The sequence below is a fragment of the Spodoptera frugiperda genome, chromosome 4 (genome assembly GCF_023101765.2).
Source record: "Spodoptera frugiperda isolate SF20-4 chromosome 4, AGI-APGP_CSIRO_Sfru_2.0, whole genome shotgun sequence".
Classification (NCBI taxonomy): Eukaryota; Metazoa; Arthropoda; class Insecta; order Lepidoptera; family Noctuidae; genus Spodoptera; species Spodoptera frugiperda.
Genome location: NC_064215.1, coordinates 1,814,701 through 1,836,050, shown reverse-complemented (window position 1 = coordinate 1,836,050; position 21,350 = coordinate 1,814,701). Strand labels below are relative to the sequence as shown.

General features: G+C 40.2%; 1 protein-coding gene and 1 pseudogene across 4 annotated transcripts in view; both read right to left on the bottom strand.

Annotated features, from left to right (window-relative positions):
- The window catches only part of LOC118272398 (low-density lipoprotein receptor-related protein 2), a 179,321-nt gene that overhangs the window by 14,823 nt on the left and 143,148 nt on the right, over nucleotides 1-21,350 (bottom strand). For all 4 annotated transcript variants that reach the window (XM_035588883.2, XM_035588885.2, XM_035588884.2 and 1 more), the window contains 9 exons: nucleotides 15,789-15,908; nucleotides 10,022-10,153; nucleotides 3,781-3,889; nucleotides 3,487-3,653; nucleotides 3,109-3,363; nucleotides 2,452-2,628; nucleotides 2,144-2,370; nucleotides 1,744-2,013; nucleotides 21-1,626 (listed from right to left, as the gene is read on the bottom strand). In XM_035588883.2, the coding sequence (XP_035444776.1) occupies nucleotides 21-1,626; nucleotides 1,744-2,013; nucleotides 2,144-2,370; nucleotides 2,452-2,628; nucleotides 3,109-3,363; nucleotides 3,487-3,653; nucleotides 3,781-3,889; nucleotides 10,022-10,153; nucleotides 15,789-15,908 (3,063 nt within the window). The remainder of the gene's footprint in view (nucleotides 1-20; nucleotides 1,627-1,743; nucleotides 2,014-2,143; nucleotides 2,371-2,451; nucleotides 2,629-3,108; nucleotides 3,364-3,486; nucleotides 3,654-3,780; nucleotides 3,890-10,021; nucleotides 10,154-15,788; nucleotides 15,909-21,350) is intronic.
- LOC126910664 (uncharacterized) lies at nucleotides 19,418-20,963 on the bottom strand (annotated as a pseudogene).

Here is a 21,350-nt window from a genome sequence, read left to right as displayed (position 1 = left end):
AGTGACGTGTAGGTACTCACTGGTGCAATTCTGTTCTTCGTCACTGTTGTCCAAGCAATCGTCGTCTCCGTCGCACACCCAACTTTTAGGAATACACCTCTGGTTGTTACAGGTGAAGTCCCAGGAGTGCGGGCAGGCCTGCACGGGCGGCTCGGAGTTGGGGTCGGCGATACAGCTGGTGCCGTCAGGTGCGAGCTTCTCTCCATAAGGACATCCGCATTTGACGGTTAAAAGTTCCGTATTGTTCCTTGGCACAGCAAAGCACAGTTTTTGGCAGTTGCCATTGTTTCTGGAGCATGGCTGCATGGGATCTATCCTTTGAATCTCTTCGCTGTACACTTTCACTCCGTAAAGCCTGTTCGTTTGTGGCTCCCGTACCATGATGTCTTCTTGTTCTCCAGTCAACTTGTGTAACCTGACGATGGCATCTAATCTCCAATCAGTGATGTACATGAACTCTTTGTGGATGACGATGGAGAATGGATGTCTGATGAGTCTCGAGTTGACGGTCTTGACGTCCGTGCCATCAAGTTTGGAGTGCTGGACGTGATCGAGTAAGGCATCACACCAGTATAAACGATCCGCATCGAAGTCTATAGACAAACCGTTCGGCCAGCCAAGAGTGACATTCTCGAACACTAACAAGTTGCTTCCGTCGGTGTATGCTCTGCTGATATTGGCAGGTCTATCCCATTCCGAGAAGAAGATGAATCCTTTGTTAGGGTGTACCACGATGGCACGCGGCCTTTTTAAGTCTTTCAGTAAGGTTCTCTTGTAAGCTACATTTCTTGTCGACAAAACGTTTAGCGTTCCTTTTCGGGAATCGATGTAGTAAAGGTTTTTAGAAGCCCAGTCCACAGCCAATCCTTCTACTCCTTCATTTTGTGATGCTAAAACAATTTCTTTCGTTGTTCCATTTCTATGTACCCTGTATATGACATCTTGTAAAACATCGGAGTAGTAAATGTGCTCATCTCGAGCATCGAAGTCTAGTCCTACAAATCTCGCTCTTTTGGATACAACTGGGAGTATAGCGTCACTGAAACCTTCTATGACGGGGTTCAAGACTTTTCCTTTGATAAACCGCTGCTGGGAATACATAAGGAATTCTTTAACGAGATCACAGTTTCTTAGGTCGGTCTCGAGTCTGTAGCCGATGTTGCAGGCGCAGCGGTAGCCGAGCCCGCCGTTCTGCAGCGCAGTGACGATACACATCTGGGAGCAGCCGCCGTTGTTGGTGCCGCACGGATTGTTCACTGAGGTTTGCTTCAACGAGTGTATCACTGTGATCGCCTTCGGTTCTCTGATGTCCTTCATTTTGTAGATAGCCTGGATGCTGGACGGTCCTTCATATTTGTTCACAGAGCTGATTCCTTGCTTCGTGTTGTCCGACCAATACACTCTGTCTTCGATCAGCGCCAGTCTGGAGGGACTAGGTACCTGCTGGCCCCTAAGGACCAGGAATCGATGGTTTCCTTCATAATCTACAGTCTCAATGTAGTCAAGGAGCGAGTCACACCAGAATACTCTGCGTGCGATGATATCAACTGCTATACCAGAGGCTTTGTAGGCTGCCTCGGAGACTATTGCCTTTGAGTGCGTTCCGTCCATATTGGCCCTGATGATCTGTAGTGTGCAAAAAAAAGTTAGTAACAATGACTGAAGTAGTCGTTCATAATAAAACTTGTGAAGGTTTTATAGGTCTTAAAATACAAATGTATTTTAAGATTTCACACTCCTTACCTGACTACTATCAGCGACGAACATGAGTCCCAGAGTAGGATCCAGTGCAAGGTCAGCCGGGTTGGTGAGGTTGGAGCCCAGCACCACGGCGTGCCAGCGTCCGTCCAGCTCGAACACATCGATCTTCTGTCCGATCGCATCCGCCACGTACAACTTGTCGCCCACCCAGTCCACGGCCAGCGCCACCGGAGCCCAGGAGCCCGCCACCGTGATGTCGGTGCCCGTGTAGCTGGATACTCCGGCGGGCACGCTCAGCTGCTGCGAGTGGATCTGAAATGTGACGTCGAGTTTTAGTGTCTGAATCCAGGTGGCAAGATCGGTTGCGATAAGCAATAGCCCAAGCAGCTGTTACATAGTGAACACAAACCCGTATGGTAACACTAAAAGGAATGCTCTTTACCTTTCTAGTTTTAAGATCGGACCAGAACAACAGATTCTTCCGATAGTGGTAGTCGAGTCCCGCCGCAGCCGTGGCGTTGGCGACGGTGACGGGCGTGCGGCCGTGCAGGTCCATGCGCAGCACGGCGCCCGCGTGCGCCAGCAGCAGCGCCGGCGCCGACGACGCCACGGCCGAGCACCGCCCGCTCTCCACCAGCGTGTAGCCCGGCGCGCACGCGCACTTGTACGCTGCAACACGCACAAGGTACACTTATACATGTGCCAATGCCGCGGCGGCCGGCGACTGGCCAGCGACCAGTGTATACTCACATCCCGGCGTGTTGATGCAGAGTTGGTGACAGTATCCCCACTCCTTGCACTCGTCCCGGTCCACGCAGGTGCGGTTGTCTGCAGCCAGTGTGAGGCCGGCGGCGCAGGCGCACGCGCCGCCCGCGGGGGACGCCACGCACTTGTACTCGCACTCCAGCGCCGGACAGGATGCCGTAGCTATGGGACACATCTCGTATTTACACAAAAATGGCAAATATGTAACTCGAAAAACTTATTGTTTTTGCTTGTCGATAATAATATGCACATAAAAGTAAACGATTTTTTATGTGGAATCATTGAAGCTTTTTCATAAGTAAATGGGTTTTTTTTATTTTGGACCAGTCTCCTACAACGTTCTAACACACCTACAATAAATAACTTCCATTAAAAAGCACAGATCTTTCTGTGCTGTGTTATAATATCAGTGTAACGAGGTCGTGTAGACGACGCGGCACGTTTTAACTTACACACATTCATATTGTGAGGTGTCAAGTGGCGCATGAACATGTAATTGGGTTTGTAATTTACTTTCGTTCCGTAGGTATTGCAGTTATGTCATAAGACAGATGCACGGTACCGTGGCCTATTGTTTCTAGCTAATGAGAGTCAAAATCTTGTCTTCAAAGGATTGTGGAGAATGAGTGATAAAATACTCACAGCAAGCAGTTTCCTCGTCAGCATTATCTTCGCAGTCCTTCTTGCCGTCGCAGAGCTGTGACCTGGCGATGCACTTGTGCGCGCCGCCCGGCCCGCCCTTGGGGCACAGGTACTTGTTGTCGGGGCAGGCGATGGCGGTGCAGTTCGCCTCGTCGGAGCCGTCCGAGCAGTCCTTGTACCCGTCGCAGTGGTACGTCGCGGGGATGCACAGGGCGTTGCTGCAGCGGAACTGCCCGATGTGGCACGGTGGGAAGCCTACAGGCAATGTAACAATAAGCATACAGAGTGAAAGAATGAAATAGTAATTCATCTGTCAGTCTAATTATAGACAAGAATAACGAATTATCTTATTGTACGGTAGAGGTGTATGGTACTGACTGCAGTGTGCTTCATCCGAGTTGTCTCCGCAGTCGTCCTTGTGGTCGCACTTGACGGCCGCGTCCACGCACTTGTTGCCCGCCGCGCAGCGGAACTGGTCCAGCCTGCAGGCGAGCTGCTGGCCGGGGCAGTCCTGCTCGTCGCGTCCCGTTCTGCAGTCTAAGTACCTGCCGCAACAAACACAGTTTTACATTGGATACAAGTTCTAGCATTCGGAGAAATTTCTTGAAATACACTTTAGTTGAGAAGTATGTTGTATATATCAATAGTTAAGTGAATGTGGTAACTGCTCACCCGTCACATTTCTTCTCCTTGGGTATGCAGGGCCCCTGTGACGAGATCTTGCCGGGGCCAGCGCCCTCCATCCCGCACTGGAAGTCATCAGGCTGACATTTGCGGTATGCTGCAACAGATACAGGACACCATAAGTATTTCAAGTAATTGAGCAGTCCCACGCTTCTTTATTGCCGGAAGGGGTGCATGATATATTAAATGTAACCTAAACCTATCAACTTTTCACTCGTTAGATATGTGATTTCTTTATAAATCCCACGTCGTGAGCTAATCACTGCGAATCTAACATAATTTCGAGACTAGACGCTACTCGCGGATCAAACCCGACACCCTTTGCATAGCAGTCTTCTCGTGACAAGGACTTCACCAATGAACCACAGTACAACGATTGATTCGAAAAGCTTTCGTCGGATTAAATTATAATTATGTTCTCATAAGTAACTGATACTGATTCATTTTATAATAAATAATAATGACCCAGACTAGTGAGCGTACAGAGCACACCGCGCGGCGGCGCTGTGTGTATAAACGCCATAACATCACAATATCTGTGTAAACTTGTTTGTCACGGCGGCAGCGTGTTGCTTGCGCAATGTTTGCTCAGCTCACACCTAGGCACGCCGACACCTAATCTAATCCTCTCCGCATCGGTAATGAGATGCAAAAGCGCCAGTTTGCGACTTTTTACGACAAAACTGTTACAAAGATTAAAACGTACAGACAAACAACAGAAGTACCACTTTGTCAGCGGTCTTGTAACTTTTTATTTATTATTTTCTATCGATTAGTCAAAACTGTGGTAGCGGGGAATCCATGTAAGTCGACTTTATTACACTCGCTAAGGTAACTGCGATATAAAACGATTACCTACATCGTGTAGACCATTATCAATGTAATTATATGAATGACAAACAATTGTTTCAACTAGAACAAGTGCAATTTAAACTACCTGGAAAATAGCTCATGATGCTGTAACGGATTCAGTGTGTCTTCAGCATTCTGACGGAACTTCTATTTTGTGTGTGTGTTGTGTTTGTTCTTAGCCCGCCATCGTCAAGATAATGCGATTTTCATATAAAGTTATGTAAAAATCCGAGAGGGGGCGCCTCGGAGCCGCGTGGTTAGACCTTGTCAAAGCCGATACTGTTTATAAGAACGTCGTGGTGAGCCATTTTAAACTGTTTTCTAAAACAACGTACGTCTGGATATTGTGCGAGCGTACGAGAACGTGCTTTGTGGGGAACGTACACACTACACAGCTTGTATTTGTTTTGCAAACGGTTATTTTTAAACATCACAATTGAGACAATTTTCCTTATAATTTTTAGTATCTACGAAAATTGTATCTACGAGTTACGACGTCACTCTCACGACGTCATACCTCTACCTAGCATGTATTAGGAGGATACCAAACTTCCCATTAGTGGCCGACACGACAGGTCCATTCTCTGCATCTTAATTCCCACGTACACGTTTACGATGTCTTTTAGGGCAGACCGCAATAAATATTGAGTGTCATGGCCGACAATGGCCGACGCGACGGTGCTTGAGATCCACAGATCGAGTGGCGCTGAGTCGAGCCAACATTACTTCTAGAAGGTAAGCTGAGGTGAAGCTATTGCGTATTCTGTTCTTTTTAAAATAGTCCTAGCGACGTCTAGTTCATTATTATCTGCAGGTTACTGAGGCTTACATCTATCAACATAATTCTTGCAATAAAATAATTTATTCCAATAGCTATAATAAAAGATTCTTTATCAGGGTAAGTACAGTGAAGTCTACGGGCCTCTACAAAACGCTTCGATTTTAACAAGAAATGATTCGGCAGTTTGTGGATACAGAGTGCGTAATAAATCTTGTTCCATTATAATATCTTAGGAAGCTTTGAATAAATTACGAGTTTAAAAATATTAAGGGTACCACCCTATAAGTTTGGGAAACACAACCTCATAGTGTATTATGTCGGAGTTATACTAGAAAGTCTTTCTGTGCAGCAAAAGTAAATCTAGACTCATAAAAACTCGCTGATAGTTTTAAATAAAATTTAAATAAACAATCTTCTCACCACGGCAACATCGATACTATCCTCAATATTCCAATAAATTTCATGCAAATTGAAGTCAAATAATTATTTAGCGAACTGACTCGCTCAAAGGTACCTCGGATGCAAAAACTGGCGCACTCTGTGCTGAAGCAGTTACTTCAAGGAAACTTGGAAATATTGGACGATAGCTGTGGAGACAGCTTAAAATATGTTCCTCTGCGGAAATTATATTTTTAACATGATTTTATTAGGTCACCCTGTAATAAAATAAAATTAAGAATCTGAATTGCATACAATTCTGTTCTATCATTAAACACTTAGCAGTTACAATTACGTCTAGACTAGCTTCTGCCTGCGGCTTCGTCCATATTATAGATTATGTATTTCAGATTATAATCTACCCCTGTTAAAAGTTTCATCTCGACCCCTTCAGCCGTTTTGACGTTAAGGAGTAACAAACGTACAAACTTTCGCATTTATAATATTAGTAGGATTAGATGACCATACAATATTAAGATAGAATCCAGTGTAAACACATCGAGTTTGGAGACATCAGATATGTTGGTTTCTCCTGATGAAAGATTGGACAGATTAAAAGCGTGTTTAAAGCGTGAATCAGTTGGCAACAAATTGTGTGCAAAGGGTAAAGAAATATTTCCTCATAAAAGTGTTTGCAAGTTCACATTTTCCTGGTAGAAACACTTTGATCCTCTAGAATCCGCCGTTGCCATGGCAACCTTAGATGCGAATTCAACCTCTCCTCCATATTGACAAAAGCTTTGGATCAAATCCGACAGATGTCGATATTCGTGTGTTCATGGTCCGATTGGTTCCCTGAAGTGAATGTGTACAAAGTATGTGTGAGTTTGATGAGAGTACTCTCACTGTGGTTAATACTCAACATAGTGCATCATACAAATATTAGTTGCTTTAAACAGAAAATGATAAAGTGATTTTTGTATATCAAGTAATAAATCTTGAAATTACTGCAATAATCCATAGTAAAATAATACATACTTGAGAAATTATTCATTTCACTCATAAATAGACTTTTGTCGTAAAAATATATAATAAATCATCAAACAAAACTCTAGAAAAAAGAAAATACTGCAATAAAGCCATCAATAAACCCTCCGACAGAAACCAATAAAGCACTAGCGACCTCTATATATTCTCATAATTATTGACGTACACTTAAATACTCTGTGGTGCCATAGACATTGAGTCAATTTCCCGCCATAAATCTCCATCAGTATGAAAGTGTAAAATGTTTACGTTGTAACAAAGTACGGGGCGAGCGAGCGAGGGGAACTCAAAGTGTCCAAATAAAAAGAAAGAATGTAATAATCGCGGTCTATTAAAACTTTTGCATTGAAACGGGAACTCCGCTCGGATATCTGAGACTTCAAAATTGCGATGTAAGCTTATTACGGCAAGTTTACTTCGTCTACAGGTGAAATAAATACTTCCCGGACATTTTGTGACAATTTGCACTTTTGTCAGATGGATGTTTCATTGACTGAGTATTGCTGCTCTGCGGTTGAATGACCAAAACTAAATGTATCTGCAAATGTAATCAGAGGTACGTTCACACTGTTCGTGTAATGTCTTCAGCAGAAGTTGGACAGTTCTGTGCTCTGTAGCTGTGCCTACATGTACATAAGTAGCCCAAGGTCTGCTCTGCGAGGACGGGAGGGAATAATTACCATGGCGGTGGAAGTTGCCGCCGTGAGCCAGCCGAGCGGAATTACCGCCATGAAGCACTTCGCTTTTAAAACTTTATTCAAATGCACTGACTTAATAGACGCTATTATGTTAACTGAAGAAAAACTGGACATCAAGTTTTATATTCTTGCGTTGAAATGTTGGAACTCCTACACTTTGTATTTGCAGCGAGCCAGGGGGAATAAAGAAAATTAAGATTTCATGTCCTTTGTTCAGCTCCACGGTGCAGGGGCCGGGCGTGGGTCTAGCATGGAAATATGACAAGAAAATGTATAAAGCTATGTATGCCTCTGCTATGCCTTGCACCTGCATCGTTAACGTCCCGAAAGACAACAGATTGACGTGAAACAGGCACATCGCAGATACGAACACCAAACAAAAACGCAATTTCCACACCATTAAAACTTGCCCACTTGTTGGGACTTCCCGCACTAGCAACCAATTAAGCAAGACCCGCGGAATCTCAGAGATAATCCCCGCACACATCCACGACCCTCCCGCGGAGGGGGGGCGGAGCAGGTCTAGACAAGTTGGGTGTGGTACTTCGTTTACAAGAGTTCTCTTTAAAAGAAATAGGACGGTGTATTTCGGTGGCATGTTTATTTAAGTATTGCTCGGTAATAGGTACGCAGACACTGGGACATGAATGAAAATATTTTTCTTGTAGCCTTCAAAGCGAGCGCAATAAACGTGGCTTGTGTAAAATGTCTGAAATATGAGTGCTTTCAGTAATATTGCTACATCTTAAGTTTGTAGCGAGCGCGGCCCGCCCTCGCAATGTTTCGCTACAAACAACTGCGGACAGAGCTCACTCATTACACACGCACACATACACATTGCGTAACATCTCGAGACAACATAAACTTTAATAAATCATGATGATAACTTCTTTTCTGTCTGAAAGTCAGAACTATGAGTAGATCACTTGTTATTATTATAGTTCCATCAGCCAATTAGCTCGGTATCAAGGCTGATTGTATTCCCTCGACAAATAGGTAAACTAAAATATAAAATGAAATATGAAGTCATTATAAATTAGATTCTAGTTTGGACTGGAAACTATAAACAGGTCTAAGCAAATTCTGTGTGTACAATAAATTGCGTTAGATGAAACAGATCGCCTGGGACCGCGCGCCGCCCGGTCCGGCGCGGACGGCCCGGTTGGCAGTCGCTCACGTAAACTAGTTCCAACTTTTAATACGATCGGTATAGGATCCGTGCCGCACGCGGGCCGTGTCACTAACTCGCTGATATTGTCACGGCTGATAACTTGTTCGGCGGGATATTCGGATTCGGCAGCGGCGGTTATTGTCGGCAATGGTTCTGTCTGATACGTTACTAGTAGCAGCGTATTGCTTTATTTGTGGATTCTATGAACATATTATATTAACTACTGGTTATTTCCAAATTAGGTATTTTAATTTTTGATAGAAATATTTAAAATACAGTCGTGTTGTATTAAAGCACTACGCCTAGTTCACTGAAATAGATTTTACCCTTTAACAGTACATATCCTTATATAAAAGTTTGCAAACATCACTAGATTTATTCAAGCATTTTAAGCTTAATTAGTGCTGCGAAGATTACACTTAGATAACATAATATAGTGCTACGTTCTCTAGTACAGTCTACTAAATCCCTATTGTTGGTCACGATATTGACGTGTGTACATACATACATACTGTCTTGTGTTATATATGTGTAATCCTGTATGTACTCGTACGATGTGATGGCGCGTCCCGAGTAGCGGCGGCTGAATAAAGGCTGAGACACAATGCACCGCTAACTATATTATTATACATTATGTATGTATGTATGTACGTGTTATGAAACCAGTTTATTGTGGTTTTGGTCTCAATTTGTTTAAAGTTCTGCAACATTGGCTTTGTGTTGCTCGGACTTTAATATAGCTTCACTGGATTTGCATAGATTCCCGCTTGATTTCATAATAACATGTTATACACTGGGATATTGAGCTGCTATTTTCTGTACACCAGCTTCTCACAACTTATGTTTTGATTTTATTGTAACTTTCGTGAGACATACTAAATTAATTATTATGTTATCGGCTTACTCACGTACTGTTTTGACGATTAACTCGACTAGTTTCAAGCCATGCAAGAGGCTCATATTCATGAGGAGCATTTCGCGACACACGACGCGGCGATTGTCACGATGCTACTCAGTAGCATCGTGACAATCGCCGCGTCGACAAAACCATAAGTTAAACATAATAATTAACTTATGGTTTTGTTTAATAATTCTCGAGAATATTCTAGACTTCTTAATATGGGGAGAGTATTCACAAGAGCAACTGCCGAGGTAGGAATCCTGATCGTTTTGCAGATTAACCAACACGTTCTTAAGATTTTTTGATAAGAATTTGTAGCAATTTGAACCGTAGCACGTGTCTCTCCTATTACAAGGAGCTGTCACAAAGAGGGTGTTACATTAGATGATGCATGTACTTACTGCAGTCAGCCTCGTCGGTGCCGTCGACGCAGTCCACCTGCATGTCGCAGCGGTAGTGCGGCGGGATGCAGTACGTCTTGTTCCACACGTACTGGCCGCACGTCAGCTGCCCCGCCTCGCACTCCGGCGGCGCTGGGGACACCACACAACAATAAATAAATACGGTTACTTATATAACGTTGGTATACAAAGTGTAGCAGGATACAAGTTAAATATAGTTGTTGCTAGTTTAACAAGTGTTAGAAATAAAAAAAAAAACAATTTAGTTATCATATAAAAGTCCACTTAAAAGTAGCTAAGTGAGTTATTTCTCTAATATCTTGTATAATGATATGGTAAGCACAACAGAGCCTGTAGCCAAATGCCATTTAGTGCTTATTTACAAAGAGAGTAGAAAACTCAATGTATGGGTAAGACACTGACAAGTGCCAAAAGTTAAGTTAATCCGATACAGTTTCGTTTTCTATTCTACTATAAAACAAGCGCTATATGCATTTGGCTACAGGCTCAGGTATATCCCTAACTATAGCCTAAAAAGTTCAGTTAGGGTAAACTTGAGCCTTAGAAATTGTGTAGTAAACCAAAAACCTCGCGGACCTCATCAGCCGCGACATAAACCATCCGAACTATTTCCTCATAAAGGTCACAAATTGAGATGAAATGACTCCAGTGATTAGACGAAGGTGTCTGCAATCAGCGCCGTATCAATCAAGATGCTGACACGAGGGGAAGAAAGGAAACTCAGCTTTATGACCATTTCCTTTGAACAGGAAATGCAGGTGAAAAGAATTAAAGTAATGAAAGAAAGTAATGGTTTGAGATGATTTAATATTCTTGATTAGAACGTATTGCACTAAAACTTTACTATCTTACACAAAAATAATGATTCAATTGGAATCAATAGTTCCGTAGATTAGTGCGTTTAAACAAATAAACTCTTTAGCTTTATGTATTAAAAGTATATATATTAAGTATATAGAAGTATAGATTCTACCTATAATCGTATTAAAATACTAGTTCTCAGATTGACACTGAAGGAACCGTTTCCTCGTTCACCTCGAAGCGTTCCCGGAGTGTTCCCGAGGTAGCGCGACCTCCGTGTAATTGGGCCGGAGCTCGCGGACGCGCGTCGACTTTACGCTCAAACACTCAAATAGTTTGATTGGAACGTACGTAAAGTTATTGTATTGTGGGGGTTCGTGTATCTATTTATAATACTGAACACATTTTTAAAACTGTAATAATATAGGTTTGTTTGTTGTATTATTGGCGCCATATTTAATGACTTTGTATTATTATGTAAATGTTGTGTCATTATTATTAATTAATAATTAGCTTTAACAAAAGTCCACTACTCCTACCCAAATTAATATGTAGCTTATTATAATGGAGCTCCATACTATGTATTTAAATTTAAATGAACATTACGCTAGAGTTCCCTTAAATAACATTTCACAATTACATCGACTTAATATTCCTAAAACTAATAACTGCGGTTAAATAGCTAATATAAATTTCAATCACACACACAAAAGTGAATTTAATAACAGACTGACAGACTGCACACAACACTGGACTGTGTACTGTAATACACACACACGTACATACATATTGCACACAATGACGGTACGTGACTTAGCCACGTTTCATAAGATTAAACAGTCGCTGGAAAATAATCAAATTGTAGCTTTAGTTCGTTCAGTGTTCGATGCACAGTCACACAAATACAATGATTTATCATTACACCTGTTATTTAAGTGTTCAGCATCTATTCTCCATTTTAAACTTTAAGTTACTGGGTTAAAACCAGCTGATCGTAAACTAAGAATCGGGCAACCGGTCGTAGCGTTATCTCTACGACGTTTGCTACGAGACGCTACGAGCGTGCTACGAGAGTGCTACGCGTGCTCAGCATGCGAAGGGAACATTACCGCGTTGCATTTCTTAGTAAATTGCTATGGATTAAAGAGGAATATACTAAAATACATATATTTCAGTAATAAACATAATAATTGGCTATTTTGTATCTATATTTGGAACAAGATTTAACATTTTAAAGGTCTGTAACAAACTGACAGCGTAGCATTTCCTTGTAAGTTATAATAAAAATGTGCTACAAAGCCGTATGTTTCGTGTCAGCGGTAGTTAACTAACTGCTGGCTCTGTAGTCAACTATCCATTCACTCGGGAAATCTACAGATGGACGCGAAAAACTGCACCGCCATTACTCACATGCAGTAGCAAGGAAACTTGCTGTTCAGGAGCGATTGTTGACGCGACACTCGTTACATGTTGCGACTAATTATATTAAAAGGTTGTTTATTACAGTGTTTTATTATGTGTTTAAGCCAAACTCCATTGCAAGTAAAATATTCTCATTTGGTACAAATAATAAGATCTGACGATGCCATAATTAAAATCGATAACATCTATGAAACAACAATATAATGATATCGTTACAATTTAAAGATTAAAGTGTAATTTAAAATGAGAATTAAACCGTCAAGAAGTTTTATGTATCTAACATTAAGTGTACAAGATAAGTCGGTAATGAACAGCGGTCCGTGGACTGGCCGACAATATTTCTGTTGAGTGCAGACTTAGGAAATCGACATATAAGAATACAGATATATACAATCACTACAGAACAGTACTATAGTCATAAATTTTTTTTTTTTATATTGTAGCATCCCATTAATTTGATTTATCGAATCAGATCGTCAGAACGGTTGTTACTATACATAACTACACCTATTTATATGTCATTGTCATATACGATATACTTCTCTGTTATACTATTGAATATGCCATTGTATTGAAATTTTCAAATAAGAGCACAGATGCAACATGGCGACTGAGCGCCACGCATACACTTTGTTATCTCGTCTCTCGTAAATATGTGATTTATTTTAAATTGTTTCCGATACAGATCTGCGCTGGCTCGCGTCCACCTCCTTATGCAGCCAAATGCCAAATGTCGCCCACTTAATGTTGATATCCTCATGTAACGCCAAATCCTAAGGCTGGCAACACTCGCCAGGAAAATGGCTTCCTTTGTGTACGTTCTAAAATAGCTAACTATGAGATTGATGGTAGTGCTTGCACTAAGTGGTTATTTGATAACAAAATGGCGCCCACTTAGTTAAACAATAGTTACAAGCTGTGTAGCAGACATATTGTCTACTTATTTTGCACAAGTTAAAATTGAACTCGCATTATCTCGTAAGAAAACAAAACCACCATCTTCATTTTTATTGCATGTAAGACTGAATCGAGTCGACTAACCATTAATCTAACACGAACTACTATAAACCAGCTGAGATAATTGTCGTCCATCCATTGTAGAGGGAGCCACTCGCTCGAGTCACTGGGTGCGACATCAGCGTGAAAAACTGTGAGCAAAATATATCGGAGTGCGACCAAGAACTAGATAGATCTAGGCAATCAGACTTAGCCTTAATGGTGGGCGAAGAAAGTTAAAGTTTACCAAACTAAATCCATGCTATAAAAATCTTACTTACAAGCATACTATTAAAAAACGTATAACGGTACAAATTAAAAGCAAAAGCGTGTCACGCGCATCACTAGCTGCTCGCCTCACTAATCACTTCTCTGACATCAAAGTGTCGATGTGAGTGTATGACGTGTGATCTGAGAGCAACACTACTGAGTCTGTCCTCGTCTGTACGACTCCCAAAGCATATCTTCTACTCTTTGTCGATGGGTGACAAAAGGCAGTCGGATGAAAAATGTCGGCTCTGTAGTTATAAATGTATGGGGATGTTCTGACCTCGGCGCGGAGAGGCCGACACCGACGCGATGGATAGCGGCCGGCACACACTATACATCAATGTTTTGTGCACTACACCCGCAGTGATACGCTGATTAGAGCCATCAGTAATTGGCTTAAAGTTTACTTCAAATTGATGATAGTGCCTCTAACTTACCTATTACATAGTTGATTTTAAATAGCCATTGTATATATTATGTTGAGTATTCCCAAGCTACAGTTTGCCCGGGATGAAACTGCAGTATGTGCACGGCGCGCTCATTATTTACTTAGCCGGCAATATTAACTCATTTACCACATACACAAACATACATAGTATATACATACATACAGACATGTGTATTTTCCACCGGTCCTAACAAACAGTGCAACAATTCGGCTGCACGTCCACAACACGCGGATGATCGTGACGGGAATTAATACGCAGCGTGCAGCGTGCAGCGTGCAGCGTGACAGAGCACTGCTCTAACAGCGTGATTATTAATAGCGCGAATGACTGCTGTACAAGTGTACAAGTGTACACTCTCCTCTATACACATTTCAATATTCAAAATGAACGTTACTCTGTTTGTTTGTTTGCTCGTCTGTTGTTTGATTTTTAGATCACGGAAATATGTATAGTTTGCTCGTGTTGCAGTTTGTAGATAATAATGTTTTGTAGTTGATCGGACTTATATTTTAAAATGTATTTTTTATTTTATACCATTATACCTAATATTGTTAAAGTCCAGTATCCATTTCGTTACTTCATTATTATACTAGAATTAGAAAAATGTGTTTGTTTGTATTTTCGTTCGCCACAAGCGAAGCCGCAAGCGTGATAAAGTGCGAACAGAGCTTTGAATACGATATGAAGTTGTATCACAATAACAGATAAGAGCAGCGACCGCGGCTGCTGTCACGCTGGTGACACGCGCAAATATTCGTGGCGGAACTGATTAATTCCGGCATTAATCATTCAAATCGTATAATTACCTACTAATGCATAAAGCAGTTAAGTGGAAATACCTACTCAGGTTTCGTATTTCATGTTATTAGCTGTAATTATATTGTAGCTTTACTTTAAACAAGAAGTCGCAAGCATTCTCCGATCATTTTAAGTTTCTTACGTTAGCTTATCAATGCTGTTTGGTCAATACATCCACTGCTGACCAAAGGCATCTTCTCACACGGAGAAGTTAAGCATTAATCTATTACATGTTTGGTCTATCTATTAATAACAAACATGAAAATTAACTAAGCAATATAATAATACCCATTAAAGTTCCTGTCACGCTGTTGACGTCCCAGTTTACAATGCAGCGAATTAATTTCCTACAGCGCGATTATTGATGTAGGCAGCCAGTGACGTGTTAACGCGTATGTTTGTATGTATGTATGTATGTATGTAGTGAGCGTGTCTTTGTGTTTCCTATCAAATGTGAGGCAGTTAGTAGTTTCGCTGTAATTGTATTCAGCTGTGACGATTCAATTAGTTAAACTGTGAGTGTGCGCTCTCTATGTGTTGCTATATTGTATTTGAATCACGTTTACCGTTTATACTTAACTGAATACTTCTCCGCGGTTTTACTTCTGTGTATTGAATAGTAGTTTTAAATACTGCCTATTGGATACGGGACGATAAAAAGTTACTATCTTTAAGCAGTTAGTGCAAATGAATCATTTTTGTAATCACGTTCATGTGCAGTGTAGGAATCGTGTAATCGTATGACCTGAGGACATGCTTGCTGGGACAGTAGCAAACGTCCACAGAAACGTGCGACTTCCCCGTGGTATGTAATATCGGTTTCCAAGTCGTAAATGACGTAGCAAGAAGGAAAATTATGGAACTAAAAACTATTAGTGCTATAAAGGGAATAAAATCATTTCAGTTCAGAAACGATGAATGATTTACAAAAAATCTTTTCATGACGTGAAGACAGTTTAAGGACCAAGTTTACTCCATACAGTATGACAATAACAAGGCGGTGTACTCACGACAAGACTGGAATTCATCTTCGCCCTTCTCGCAGTCGCGCTGGTAGTTGCACACCCAAAGTGCAGGAATGCACTTGCCCTCCGGACACCTGAACATGCCACTCGGACATATTGTGTCTCCTGTGGAACACAAAGCATACAGTCAGAGTGTGATATATTGCAGTTATTGTGCACCCAATCAAACTACTGATATAAATATAAATAAAGTTAAACATCCCATTTAAAAAAAAATCTGTAATACAAGACTTTAAAATAGAAAAAAAAAACAATAATATACCAAAATTAGTTTAAACACAAAACAAATTACAGAGAAGAGAAGTATTTTCCCATATTTTAAATGTGTTTTTGAAATGAAATGAAATTTATTCGAAAAATTTGTACACAAAAAGAGTTACATACATTTCACGTTCAAGTAACATTTACCTTATAATAGTATAATCATAGCCTTAAGATAATCTATTACTACACTTATATTAAATTACAAATACAAATGGTGGTAATTTGGAATAAGAATGTAAAGTAGCGACCTGCCCGAACTAGGTTTATATTAACCTGTGTTTCAGACCATCACTTTACGACGCTTTTTAACTAGGACAATATTTGTTTATGTTAACCGGATATAAAAGTAATATATTAATAACTACGAGAATAAGCATAATTATACGTAAGAGGAGCCTATGTTAATACTACAAGTACTTGCACTACCTAAATAATGCAATCAATCCAAAATTTCTAGAAGTTTCTCTGTGTCTGTGTAATTGAGTGTTGCTAAATATTCTGATATTAAATAACTACATTTTTTGCAACTAACACTATAGAAGTCTAACAATTTGTTAAGTTTATTATATAGGAAAGGACCTAAAAAAACATAAAAGCGCCTAGCAAACGCATGTTTAGTTTGAGGCTTTGTGCAAACTAAGTCCTTCCTTCTCTTGTCAGAGGGTACTGGAACAAAAGGAAGTGCAGTGTGTTGGTGGAGAATTATATTAAGAATAAATAATTGCCGAACTGTTAGCACGTTACATACCTTATAAAGCTCATGTGTAGGAAATCTAAAGGGGCGAAATGTGGCAACCTTTAAAATTGCTCTTTGAGCACGCTCGAGAGGTAGTAGAGTTGATTTTGCAGCTCCACCCCAGGAGGTTATGCAATATGTAATAACAGATTGACACAATGCTAAATAAACCTGTCTAATTAGTTTATAGTCAGCTATGTTACGTAAACTTTTAAAAATATAAATTAATTTGCGCATTCTAGTACAGAGTGATTCGATATGTTTACGGAAATTTAAATTGGAGTCAATAGTGACACCTAGGTATTTCAATTGTTCAGCTTGAACTAATGTGGGGCAAGAACATGCAGTATCAGCGTTTGTGCTACAATTGTGCGCGTAAATGTTTATGTTGCTAAGCGCAGTATTTCTCATTGAGAATAAAATGTATTTTGTTTTATCGGGATTTAATGTTAGTAGATTATTCTGGAGCCAGTTAGTCACAATGTTAAAGCCCTTCTGAGCATGTTCATAAACCTCTTCTTTTGATTTAGCCGAGAACAATATTGCCGTGTCATCCGCATAAGACATTATGATACCATTATGGATTGACTGGCTGCAGAGGTCATTTATATAGATTAAGAATAAGGTAGGACCCAAAATACTGCCTTGAGGAATGCCAAAACCACTATTTTCAAGTTCAGTACTTGTTTGTTGGCCAATTTTAACACATTGAAGTCGATTGCTAAGATAATCTGAGAATAGTAGAAGTTGTGTTCCTCTTATCCCAATTGTTTCAAGCTTGTGCAATAGTAAAGAATTAGAAATAGTGTCGAAGGCTTTCGCGAGGTCTAGAAAGATCCCAATTGTGTGCATACCATTATCCAGATTGGTACTGATGTAATTAGTCAGTTTGTGTACTGCTTGTGCAGTTGATCTTTTGGGTCTAAAGCCAAATTGATTATTTGAAAGAAGTTTATTGTCTTCCAGATATTTTATTAACCTATTGTTAATTAATTTTTCTAAAATTTTTGAGAGACCTGACAGTACTGAGATGGGCCTGTAGTTATCCACACAGTTTTTATCTCCAGCCTTAAATACAGGTGTTACCACTGATTTTTTGAGCAATTTAGGAAAAATTCCTTCAGACAGACAGATCTGAAAAATGTGGGTTAGCGGAGGGGCAAGAAAGTATTTATATGTTTTTAGTATATTATTAGGAATGTTATCCCACCCAGTAGCACAATTATCCTTGAGCCCGTTAATTATTCCCATTACTTCATCGATGTCGGTATTTAGTAAAACAAAAGAATTCGACGTAGATTTTGACATTAGATTTTTTGTGGAATGTCCAACATACTTCAACGATTTTTCAGCAAGATTTTTGCCTATGTTAGCAAAAAAATTGTTTACTTTATTAGTTGCTTCGGACGGCGTTACATCAGTAGATAGTAAAACCAGCGGAGGTTCCGGATTTTTATATCTAAGTGTATTTCTTTTAATAAATTTCCACACCAGTTTACTGCTTTTTCCAGCCTTCTGTAATTCACTTCTGTCATATTGATTTTTTATTCTTTTTAAAAGATTATTACAGAAATTTCGATACCTTTTATAAGTGATAGAAAGTATTTCGTTCTCAGGTGCATGTTTTGATTTTTGGTGAAGTCTATCTCTGTGTCTTATACAACGAACTAGTCCTGGCGTGACCCATGGTTTAAGACAGCTATACTTTCTAGGCATCGTCTTAGTAATCGTATTTTGTCTAATTACATTTTGTAGCGAAATTATGAAATAACTTAAAGAAAAATTTACATCAGTTGAATTAAAAACTGGGTCAAAATTAATGCCTCGTATGTCAGATTCGAGTGTTGTCATATTGAACTTAGTGTAGCTACGCATGCAGTTTAATCTAGGTGAATTTATATGTAACATTAGTAAAACAGCTTGGTGATCTGTAAGCGAGGAATTAATAACAAATGTTTTTGATGGATTTTTTGATTTAAGAATGATATGATCTAAGCATGAGCCGCTCTGATGCGTGGTATGATAGTGCGCTGGCAAAAGCCCATGAAATGAACAAATATTCAGATAACTATGAGCATGAGCATCGGTTTTGCCGGAGGCAATGTTTATATTCATATCACCCACAAGGATAATGTTTTTATAAGATGATAAGTATTTTAAGTTAGTATCTAGTGAACCTAAGAAACTGTCCAGATTTTGGGATGGGGGCCGATAAATAGCCATGACCACCGTATCAGGGTTAATTTTAATTATTAGACAATTACTATCCTGGGATACAGGTTCTTCCTTGGTTGTTTGTAAATTATTTTTTATATAAACTACAAGTCCATCGTTTTGGTTAATATTTCTCTCAGTTTTATATGAGTAATAACCGTCCAGTGTTGGTAAGTTGAGTTTCTGTTTGGATAACCAACATTCTGTTAAAACAATAACATCACTACTTATGTCAAGCCTTTGTAAGAGTACCTCAAAGCCATGCATGTTACGGTTTATGCTGCGAATATTTTGGGTGAGCAGGGTGAGCGTTTTGTTACTCGAAGGAAGAAGATGTTTGCAGTCTTCAACATCGCAAGTATTAGATTCAGACACAGAGAAACTATCCAGATCACAGATTATTTGATTGCTCATACTAGTTACAAACTAAGACTTAACTATAAATATAAAGTAAACTGCCTATTTATGTGCCTACTAGCTATGTATTAGGTGGCGCTCTTAGACGCCTTCATAGTCAATAGAATTAATATAGTTCATCTCTGCATATTTACGTGCAGGGCAGGTTACATCCCCAGTAGGATGGTCACATTTCCTCTTATAGCGTTTGCACGTCGCACATGTAGGGGAAGAGCTGCTGTTGCATTCCTTGCCTGAGTGTCCAGGTTCTCCACAGTGGTTGCATGTTGGGCTAGTTTCTCGGCAAAACTTGGCTGCGTGTCCAAACTGTTGGCAATTGAAGCACCTGGTCACGACAGTGAAATCTCTTACAGGACATGATGTCCAGTTAATAAAAATTCGGCCTTGACTTATTATAATTTTCCTGATACTGGCGGGAAGTTCCACGATGTAGTTACAGGAAGGGAGGCCTTTTTCCCCGATTTATGGCTCAATTTAACGGACTCATGGAAGGACTCACGAGTTATGTTCAGTGTCTTATCAGAAAGGTTTTGCTCATAAATGCAGTCAAAAACCTCTTTGTCCGTTAGTGCTACTGGGACACCAATAATTGCGACCCTCGGGCGTCTTTTTGATGGTTCTTCTACCGTCAGGCCTGAGGAAACTAACTTCTCCGATTTCTTCAGCTTTTCGATATCTCCTTTACTTTCAGTGCTAATGACAACACCGCCATTTCTTACTTTTTTCATTCCACGTACATGCAGCTTAAGTTGCTCGGGCGAGATAATTTTTTGTACAAGCGATTTGGTGTCATCACTTGTTTTAGTCTTATCGCAGGGATAAATAGCGACTGAGCTTAAATTTGCAGGACGGATGAAGTTTTCGGGACCTTTCTTTACCATGCTAGCGTACGAAGTAGTTTCAGTCGTATTTAATTTTGTTGCAACTACTTCTTTTAACTGCTCAAGTGTGTCCGCAACGTATTGCTGGTCCTGTAGGTGCTGGATGGTGTTGTAAGCCTTTACCGTTTTCTGTTTTAATGATTGATATAAAACGGCCATTTGAGAAGTCCCACTTGAAATCTTTCGGCAAAGGGTGGACACACGGAGCTTCTGGTCAGAGTTCATTTTCCCTTCACCTACAATAGTGCAAACTTCGTTAAGAATGCCATCTATAGATCCTAACCATTTTTGGATCTCAGACGTAGCAATGGCTTCACTGGGTAGTTCATTCTCTGCTGATACTGGTGGATCCGGATCTCTTGGGGGTATAGGTGCAGTAGGCGTCGGTGGAGGACTTCGGCGTAGCAATTGGCTACGGCCAAACGGGCTCGAAATTGGGTTGGACATTCTACCCAATACACTTTGTCACTTCACTATAAGATATTTAGTACATCGTCCACATCAAAATTTGTAGAAACGTAAAACACGCGTGACACACTTAACTTTAACTGATGTCGCAAAAATGATATTTATTTGTCGCAATTGTTTATAGGTATTTCATTATTGCTATAATAAAATCAGACGTCTGCTTAGACTCGCGTCTCACCAAGCAATGATCACTAAGTACATAATATAAAACTAAATCTAAAAGGCCCACAATATCACTACTGCAATAGTGTTGAAGATACTTGACTACAAACACAAACATAATTACAAGAAGAAGTAAAGCAACATATCTGGCCGCACATGTGTCTCGCGCCGTACGTCGTAATGCGCAGGTAATGTAATCTGCTTATGTCAATTTGTCGTGTTACCGTCACGCTGGAGCCGCGCACCGCATGTCACGCTCGTGACGGATCACTGCCGACCGTGGACTCACGCACTCATCGTCTTAGCACGTCAGGTGTAATACTTAGTTATTATTTAATACTTCACTAGTAATTATTGTCATGAAGAGGAATGACTAAAGTCACAAGTTTCCTATCATTTTTGGGT